General features: G+C 28.3%; 1 protein-coding gene across 1 annotated transcript; it reads right to left on the bottom strand.

The window, feature by feature from the left end:
- Positions 1 to 3,748: 3,748 nt before the first annotated feature.
- On the bottom strand, positions 3,749 to 10,539 carry LOC122847395. The gene is made up of 2 exons (XM_044145037.1): positions 7,824 to 10,539; positions 3,749 to 6,482 (listed from the first exon to the last, which is right to left on the bottom strand). The coding sequence occupies exons 1-2, from the start codon at positions 10,450 to 10,452 to the stop codon at positions 3,808 to 3,810; spliced, it is 5,304 nt and encodes a 1,767-aa protein (XP_044000972.1). The 5' UTR covers positions 10,453 to 10,539; the 3' UTR covers positions 3,749 to 3,807.
- Positions 10,540 to 10,609: the final 70 nt, after the last annotated feature.

Raw genomic sequence — 10,609 nt, 5'->3', positions numbered from 1 at the left:
CTTAAGTCCTTACCGGTCCAGGGTACGGTGAGTTTAATCGAGAAATTCTGCCCCAATCTTAGCTTGATTAATTAAAATTTAGCTGGCTGTCAGATCCTGGCAGATTGACGACGATAACTTTTTGAAGTTATTATACTCTCAAGCCCAGCTAAATTTTTCTTAAGTCATTTATTGGTTCTGGTTGGCGGTGGGTGTCATCCATGCTCATTTCTAATTAACTGGTAAGTTGATCTCTAACGTAAACATACGTAGCGTATCTTAGATCCAATGATTTGTTTCGTTAAGTAATCTGCCCAAGCCAAGCAAGGGTTGCGCCGCAACTGCGTATAGAAGGCATTGCTTCACTGCTTATTCGCATCTTTTTCGTGAAATATCATGGGGGTTTTTTTATTATTTTTTCGTTTTAGAGTTTTGAAAAATGTTCGATGTTAGCTAAACTATATGTATAATATTTATGGGTTTACTTAATAATGGCTTTGAATTTTTGGGTATAGCTAGTGCGGGTTTTTAGAAAAAATGTTTAATTTTAAAAATTTGAAAATAGTATTTGCATAATATGTAAATTGCATGTAGATTGCGTGTTTGTGGGAAATTTATTAGAAAAAAAAACTTGAACATATGATAATAACGATTAAAAGTACATGTTAGTTATGCAGGTGCTCTATGTGAGTATTCTGGGTAATCTCGGGAACACTGTACTCTATTTGCGTCTCGAACTTAAAAATATGATAAACAATTAAAAGTACATGTTAATTATGCAGGTGCTCCATGTGAGTATCCTGGGTGATTTCGGGGAAACTGTACTCTATTTCGTGATTAGTTTTAAAATGATAAGAAAATTCGTATTCATAGGGGAGAATTTATTTATTGAACATATGATGACACGATGTTTTTATTATAAAAGTACATGTTAATTATGCAGGTGCTCCTTGTGATGTATCCGGTAATGTGGAAAACTGTACTCTATTCATTCCGTCATTGAAAATATCAATCAATCAATACGTATTTGTGGGGAGAATTTATTTATCGAAAAACATATGATCATACGATATTTAACATAAAAGTGCATGTAAATTATGCAGGTGCTCCTTCTGATGCATCCTGGGCAATGTTGGGAAAACTGTGCACATATTTTTTTTTCCGGGATTTAACAAAATGAATTAGTTTTTTATGTATGGATTGACGCCTCTACTTGGCTATTTGCTGAGAAAATTAACCGAATTTCATTGGATTATTGGAATATACCTTGACATTTTCTACATGGCTTTGCTGAGAAAATTTTATTGAATTGTTGGAGACTATCTTGACGTTTTCTACATGGCTTTGCTGAGACAAATTTTATTGGATTATTGGGATCCACCTTGACGATTTTTACATGGCTTAGCTGAGAGGAATTTTATTGGATTATTCGGGTCTACCTTGACGATTTCTACATGGCTTAGCTGAGAAAATTTAATTGGATTATTGGAGACTACCTGGACTACCTTTGAGAATTTTGCTGGTTGCTGTAATAAGGTAAGTTCCTCTAGATCGAGACCGACTAGTTGTAATTATTAACCTATCCCAGAAAAGTGCTTTAATATCCTTGAAGTTACAAAAAAATGTATGCTATATTTTTTTGAAGCTTCTTGTCGTTCCAAACTATATATTATTTGATTTGTTGTGTAAATTTATTTTGACTGATTTTTTAAAATAATTATATTTAATTTTTATGCCAAATTAAATGTCGTTAGTATAAAAGTCAAAATGAATTGACCCTGTCTTCCTCAAACAGAGTAGACGGGGGTGATTAGGATTTATTATTATCTATCGTGATAATTTATAATAGATAAATTATCACCCTTTTCTAATCCCGATGTATGTTAGTTTATAAGGTTTTTTATTTGATATTATATGCACTTTTCCAAATAATGTATTAATAATATTTCAGGATTTTATGTTTTTCAGGGTTTTGAAATTTTCAAGTTTTTTACTGTTTGACACGATTTTAATATTTCGAAGCTGATTTTATTTGTTTCAGAATTTTCAAGACTTCGTCATCTGCTGTTTCTTGAGGATCATATTTTGGACACAAAAGGATGACATATTTAGAATCAGCATCGAGTTTTATATAATGAATGAATAATGAAATACAGTGAATCAAGCTTGTAGAAATGTCTTATCACAGCGAGTGATAATGGCATAGTGAATTAAGTGGAACTAAGCTTAGAAATGCCCTATCACAGTGAGTGATAGTGGCATAGTGAAGCAAACCCTAAAATGTCCTATCACATCGAGTGATAGTGGCATAGTGAATCAAACCCTAAAATGTCCTATCACATCGAGTGATAGTGGCATAGTGAATCAAACCCTAAAATGTCCTATCACATCGAGTGATAGTGGCATAGTGAATCAAATCCTAAAATGTCCTATCACAGCGAGTGATAGTGACATAGTGAATCAAGCCTTTTTTCGTTTATTTTTTTTCACAATTGCGTCGACTGATCAGTACTTATTTCGCTGTTATGCGAGCGAAATCGAAACATTTAAATCCGTATACGAAATAATTCTAGCTGCAGCTAGATGACGTGCGAAAAGCGTATAATCTCAGTGGATTAGGTCTACAGGAGAAACCACTGATAAAAAAAAAAAACGAGTCAAGTGTCGTACCTCTTGGGTGATTTGGAAAAGACACAAAGAAAATAATTAATAATTTATTTGTATCAATATTTTACAATTTTTTAATTTTCTTCGTTATTGTTTATACTAAAAATATTAATTGAATTTTATTTTAATTTAATTAAATGATTATTCTGTTTTTGTATTCTTTGACTTATTACTTTCATTATTATTGTTTATTTTTTTTTTCTTGTTCAATTACTTAGTGAGTCAATAACGTAATAATTTAATTCATTAGATTGCAGGTACACTCGTCACGTATGAAATTATTCTTCTACAATTTTCCAATGCAAGTGATAATCATTAATTTATTTATGATATGTTTTTTAATATAATTATTTTTTTTTTATTATTCTACATTATGATAATATTATGTCAATGATTGATAATACATCAGGCGCAATATTAAAAAATATATATATTTTATTGATTTAAATAGACTTTTAAATATTCATTGTTGTTGTCTTACATAATAACACATAAAAAAATTATTATTTCATTTTTTAATTTACGAGAATGACAACGAAGTTAAAAAGTGTTATAATTTTTTTGTTTTGTTTCGAGTATGGAAAGAGTTTACTATCCATCATTTGTTTTTTTTAAGTTGTTAGACAAATAAAAAATGTGGCATAATAATTTGAAAGAATTGTTATTTAAAAAAAAATATATAATTACTGATGTAAGTAAAAATTTTATTGTTAATTAATCTTATTATGACATGTGTAGGCTTTTTTATTTTTTTGTCACTTTGAAGTTTATTGTATATATTGTGTGAAAAAAATAATATACTTTTGGAATTTTTTTTTATCTCAATTTTAAACGAGGACGAATAATTAGTTTATTAAAAAACGTAATATATTTTCTATTATTATTAAGTTTATGAATTTTTATAAATATTCAATAAATATAATAATTATACGATTAATTGAATGGCAAACTGACTGGAATTAATATATTTTTTTTTTATTGTGGAAAAAAATATTATAAGATGTTGTGAAAAATATTAAAATAGAAATATTCAAAACTTGATAAAAAGTACTTTATTTTGTAATAAAAAATAGTACAAAAATCAAATTACACCAGCATAATTATTTATATTATTAATAAACCATGTGTTATTAAAATCTTTATCAAATTTTATAAAGAAAATTAACATAATTTATTAACATAGTTTATTAGCTCTTTCATATCTTGTAGACTCAAATAAGTGCATATTTTTTCAACACAAATATATGGCAACTGATTAAATCCATAACATTGACAACAAAATGAATTAATAAATTCGTTTTGTAAAGGTATTCTGAATTTTGCCCTTATGTAATGCCCAGTTATTATTTTTCCATAGATAGGATATTTTTTTTTGTATTCTTCCAGCTCTAAAATTTCCATGACATGTTTGTTTCTTCCAAATTTATCAAAATCATTTATCAAGACGTCATGCAAAGTGACACAACTATTACCAATTTTTTCAATTTTCATATTGCTGATTTCTTTATTACATAAGTCTAACATGTGACTTGATGTTGTGGAACCGTTGCTGCTATTAATAGCTTTTAAATTTCCCTCATTGATCCAGCATTTCGCTTGATTTAATTGAATAATATGCTCTTTAAGCATCTCAATAATCTTCTTGTCCATCCCCCCAAACCCGTAATCATCGGATCTATCATCAAAATCCTGATCAAAATAATCAAAATCAAGTGTAGACCTAAATCTACTTCTCTGTCTTTCAAAAAAACTGGTATCTTTTAAACTATTCATCTGTTTCTTCCTAACACTTGTAGCGATCTCATATAGACTTTCATGCTTATTCTCTTTTTCATTGAGCTTTATCATGATATTAATGTCTGCACCATTGTCAAGAAGAGTACGAAAACTTTTTGTTTTTCGTTTATATATAGCATAGCAAAGTGCTGTTCTACAAAATTCATCAGTAGCATTAATATCTGCCCCAAATTTCAATAATAGCTCAATGATTCGAGTATCATCCTCTTTATCATATTCTGTATTGATAGTTGCATAATGAAGAGGTGTCACCCCAAATCTACTTTTGTAATTTATATCAGCATTATATTTCAATAACAGTTTGATTATTTCGTAAGTTATTTGAGAGTTAAATTCTTGTTGACCAATGCTATAATAAAATGGTGTTGATCCAGATTTGTCTTGGCAATTTACATCAGCACCTTTTTCTAATAGTAATTTAATTATTTCAATATCTCCTATGGTCTGAACTGCTAAACAGAGCACAGTTGTTTTTTTTTTACCATATTTAAGATTTACATTAGCACCTTTATTTAAAAGTATATTTACGATATTTTTGTTTTTATTTGTCACAGCATAGTGAAGTGGTGGACATCCATCAGGTGAATCAATAAAATTTACGTTTGCACCGTGTTCTACAAGATATTGGATTACAGAGTCATTATTTTTTTCAAGAGCAATGAAAAGTGGTGTTAATTTTCTATCATCAGGAAAAAAATATGAAATTTCAAAAATTGTATTGACATCAATTCCACGTTCTACAAGAACTTTAACAATTTCTAGATTATCATTGCGAATAGCACAATGAAGAAAAATAGGTTGAACCTCAGCATGACAAGCTAAAAGTTTTTTTGTAACTTCTGTATTATTATTTGTAACTGCATAATGTACAGGACTTTTACCATTTCCATCTCTAACATTAACATCAGCACCATTTTCAATAAGCAATAGTGATATATCAGTATGATTATTGATAGTTGATAAGTGCAAAATTCTAGTGGGATTTTTCGATGAAGGATTTACTAATAAATTAACATCACAGCTGTTAGATGTTAAAAAATTTTCGATTATTCTGAGATGTCCAATCGATGCAGCAGCAAAAATAAACATTTTATAATATTCATGTTGAGGTTCTAATGTTAATCCATAATCAATAAGAAGATTAACAATCGTTGAATGATTGCAAGCATTTCTAGAATAGCGATAATTTATGTCGCCTTTAATATTGCTAACAGGTTTAGAAAGTCTATAATGATTTAAAATATCCATGTGTTTTGCTTGTGATGTAAAATAAGATGCTTTCATTCCGTCAGAATGATCACAAGAAATTGCAACACCAAGAGAAGATAAATTGCCTTCAATATTTTTGTCTGGATTATGCTTTAAAATTGTTTGGACACTATCTAAGTGTCCCTCTTGTGCAGCAAAATAAAGAGCTGTCTTCTTATCGTTAGTTTGTGCATTTACGTCTGCTCCATTTTCAAGGAGAATTTTCAATATGTTATTCTTATCAAAATAAAATGAATCGTTATGTTTTTTTTTTGCAGCTATATGAAGTGGTGTTATGTTATTTTCGGCAGTAGCATTAATGCAACTTCCTTCATTTACAAGTAGTTGAACTGTGCTTTCATGTTGGCTTCTAACAGCATAGTGTAAACATGTATAACGTTCTTCCAGTGATGGATCAACATAGTTAACATCAGCACCATAGTCTATAAGTATTTTTACAACCTTTTGATTACTTCCTTGACATGCATATTGAATTAGCGACATTTTTGAATTCACTTTAGTATTTACGTCAGCCCCATTTTTCAAGAGTAATTCTAATATTTCTGTTCGATATTTTTCAACAGCATATTGTAAGGGAGTCTTTCCAATATCTTCTCTTTCGTATTCTGTACCATTTGATTCATCAAACGTATCATTGACTTGAATGGATGTACGATTAAGTAGCTGTTTTACAGAGTCAATACAGGAAATCCTAATAGCACGATATAATTGAGTGCTGAGGGTATAATTATTATTACGATTCATTTCTTCGTAATTTTCAAGTAGATATAAAATTATTATTTATTTGCTATATCACTTTGAATTTATGTTCTAACCTCTAATTTATAAAGAAAAACACTGAAACAAGATAACTATTATTATATACTTTTTTTTAACTTGAAAACACTTTATTATAATTATTATTAATAATAATTAAAAAATTTACCTTTCGATTGTTGATAATAGTTACAATCAACTCATCAATCAATATTAATGCATATAGTTTTTTGAAAATGCAACAACAAAAAGCAACATGTTTACAAACAGAGCGGTGCCATAATTGTTTAAAAAAAAAAAAAAAAAACAATAACAAAACGACGCCATGTTTAACATAGAGGTCTCTGACACTAGCACTCTAATTTGAAATTAAGTGTAATAGATAAATTGAAATAAATAAATAAAAAAAACCTAATTAACATATATTTACAATGGAAATTTATTATCTGTGAAAGTATAATTTTGTCATTGATGACAAGTTATTTAAAACAACAATAAAATGTTGATATTGAAAAGGGAAAAATTCAAATTGACAAACAAAAAATAATAACAGGTTTTTTAAATATTAATTTGTTTATAAAATAATTGTTAAATATACCTATATTAATTGAATTAAATTATTTTTAGATTTTCAAATGACAGTTGACCTTCATAGATCTACTGCTTATAATTTAAAAAATGATCTGAAATATGAATCGACGTATAAAATAATGAGTTGATCCAAAGCATATAATATAAAATGAAAAATTGCCAAGATAAATGAGTACGATATAAAATACTTGCCAAATAACATTAAAAATCATCAAAATGTTGGAGAAAACAGATGACTATTTATTTCCTGGTATAAAAATTCTTGGAAAAATTTTATTGTTAATTAATCTGTGTAGACTAAAGATAGATATATTTTTTTTATTTTCTTGTCACTTTGGAGTTTATTGTATATATTAATATGTAAAAAAAAAAAGATATATTTTTTAAACTTTTTTCGATCTCAATTTTATATGAAGACGAATATTTAGTTTATTGAAAAAAGTAATATTTTTTCTATCATTTATTAATTTTTTGAATTTGTATAAATGTTCAATAAATATAATAAATACGATTAATTGAATGGCAAACTGATTGGAATTAATATATTTTTTTCAACGTGGAAAATAATATTATAACATGTTGTGAAATATATTCAAATGGACATATTTAAAACTTGATGATAAAAAGTACTTTATTTGGTAATGAAAAATAGTACATACAAAAATCAAATTATACCAGCAAAATGATTCAGGTAAATATTATTTATATTATTAATTAACCATGTGTTATTAAAATCTTTACCAAGATTTATAAAGACAATTAACATGACTTTTTAACAGGGTTTATTAGCTCTCTCATATCTTGTAGACTCAAATAAGTGCATATTTTTTCAACACAAATATATGGCAACTCTTTAAATCTATCCCATTGACAACAAAATAAATTAATAAATTCTTTTTGTAGAGGTATTCTGAATTTTGCCCTTCTGTAATTACCAGTTATTATTTTTCCATAGATAGGATATTTTTTTTTGTATTCTTCCAGCTCTAAAATTTCCATGACATTTTTGTTTCTTCCAAATTTATCAAAATTATTCATCAAGACGTCATGAAAAGTGACACAACTTTTACCAATTTTTTCAATTTTCATATTACTGATTTCTTTCTTACATAAGTCTAACATGTGACTTGATGTTGAGGAATCTTCGCTGCTATTAATAGCTTGTAAATTTCCCTCATTGATCCAGCATTTCGCTTGGTTTAATTGAATAATATGCTCTTTAAGCATCTCAATAATTTTCCATTCAGGTCTCCAAGCGTCGTCATCATCGGAAAAACCGGAAAAATCAGAATCCTCATCATAATCATGATAATCAGAATCAAATGTAGGACTAGATGAATTTGTGGATTGATACTTCTGTCTCTCATAAAAAATTGTAGCAATTTTATATAGACTTTCATACTTATTCCCTATTCCGTCATGGCCCAGCATGATATTAATGTCTGCACCATTGTCAAGAAGAGTACGAAAACTTTTTTCATTTTTTTTATATATAGCATAATAGAGTGCTGTTCTACAAGATTCATCAGTAGAGTCAATATCTGCCCCAAATTTCAATAATGACTCAATAATTCGGATATCACCTTTTTTGTCATATTCTGTAACATATGTTGCATAATGAAGAGGTGTCATCCCAAATTTACTTTTGCAATTTATATCAGCATTATATTGCAATAATAGCTCAATTATTTCGGAACGAATTTGAGAGTTAAAGTTTTTTTGACCGATGATATAGTTAAGTGGTGTTGATCCAGATTTGTTTTGGCAATTTACATCAGCACCTTTTTCCAATAGTAATTTAATCATTTCAATATCTCCAATGGTCTGAACTGCTGAACAAAGGACAGTTCTATTATCTTCACCATATCTAAGATTTATATTGGCACCTCTATTTATAAGCATATTTACTATTTTTTCGTTTTTATTCTCCACAGCATAGTAGAGTGCTGGATATCCATCAGGTATATCAACAAAGTTTATGTTTGCACCGTGTTCTACAAGATATTGAATTACAGAAACGTTCTTTTTTTTTGTAGCAATTAATAGTGGTGTTAATTTTCTATCTTCAGGCAAAAAATATGAAACTTCCAAAATTGTATTGATATCAACTTTACATTTTACAAGAATTTTGATCATTTCTAAATTATCATTGCGAACAGCACAATGAAGAAGAACAGGTTGAACCTCAGCATGATGAGCTACAAGTTTTTTTGTAACTTCTGTATTATTATTTGTAACTGCATAATATACAGGACTTTTATTATTTTCATCTTTAACATGAACATCAGCACCATTTTCAATAAGCAATAGTGATATATCAGTATGATTATTAATAATTGATGTGTGCAAAATTCTAGTAGAATTTTCAGATGAAGGATCTACTGATAAATTAACATCACAGCTTTCAGATGTTAGAAAATTTTCGATTATTTTGAGATGTCCAATCGATGCAGCAGCAAAAATAAACATTTTATAATATTCATGTTGAGGTTCTAATGTTAATCCATAATCAATAAGATGATTAACAATTGTTGAATGATAGCAAGAAATTTCAGCATAACGATAATTTATGTTTTTTTTAATATTGCTAACAGGTTTAGAAAGTCCATCATTACGTAAGATATTCATGTGTTTTGCTTGTGACGTAAAATAAGATGCTTTTATTCCATCAGTATGATTACAAGAAATTGCAACACCAAGAGAAGATAAATTGCCTTCAATATTTTTGTCTGGATTATGCTCCAAAATTGTTTGGACAGCACTCAAGTGTCCCTCTTGTGCAGCAAAATAAAGAGCTGTCTTCTTATCGTTAGTTTGTGCATTTACGTCTGCTCCATTTTCAAGGAGAATTTTCAATATGTTGTTCTTATCAAAAAAAAAAGAATCGTTATGTTTTTTTTTTGCAGCTATATGAAGTGGTGTTATATTATTTTCGGCAGTAGCATTAATGAAACTTCCTTCATTTACAAGTAGTTCAACTGTGCATTCGCCTTGGCTCTCAACAGCATAGTGTAAACATGTATAACGTTCTTTCAGTGATGGATCAACATAGTTAACATCAGCACCATAGTCTATAAGTATTTTTACAACCTTTTGATTACTTTCTTGACATGCATACTGAATTAGCGACATTTTTGAATTCAGTTTAGTATTTACGTCAGCCCCATTTTTTAAGAGTAATTCTAATATTTCTGTTTGATATTTTTCAACAGCATATTGTAAGGGAGTCTTTCCAATATCTTCTCTTTCGTACTCTGTACCATTTGATTCATCAAACGTATCATTGACTTGAATGGATGTACTATCAAGTAGCTGTTTCACAAAGATAGTACTGGAAAACTTGATAGAACGATATAATTGAGTGCTGAGGGTATTATTATTATTACGATTCATTTCTTCGTAATTTTCAAGTAGATATAAAATTATTATTGTTTTGCTATATCACTTTGAATATATGTTCTAACCTCTAATTTATCAGGAAAAACACTGAAACAATATAACTATTATTAGGTATATATTTTTTTTTAACTTGAAATTTTATTAATAATAA

This window comes from Aphidius gifuensis, linkage group LG1, assembly GCF_014905175.1.
Source record: "Aphidius gifuensis isolate YNYX2018 linkage group LG1, ASM1490517v1, whole genome shotgun sequence".
In the NCBI taxonomy this organism is placed as follows: Eukaryota; Metazoa; Arthropoda; class Insecta; order Hymenoptera; family Braconidae; genus Aphidius; species Aphidius gifuensis.
Note: the sequence above shows the minus strand (reverse complement) of the source record. Positions and strands in the feature narration are given on the sequence as shown.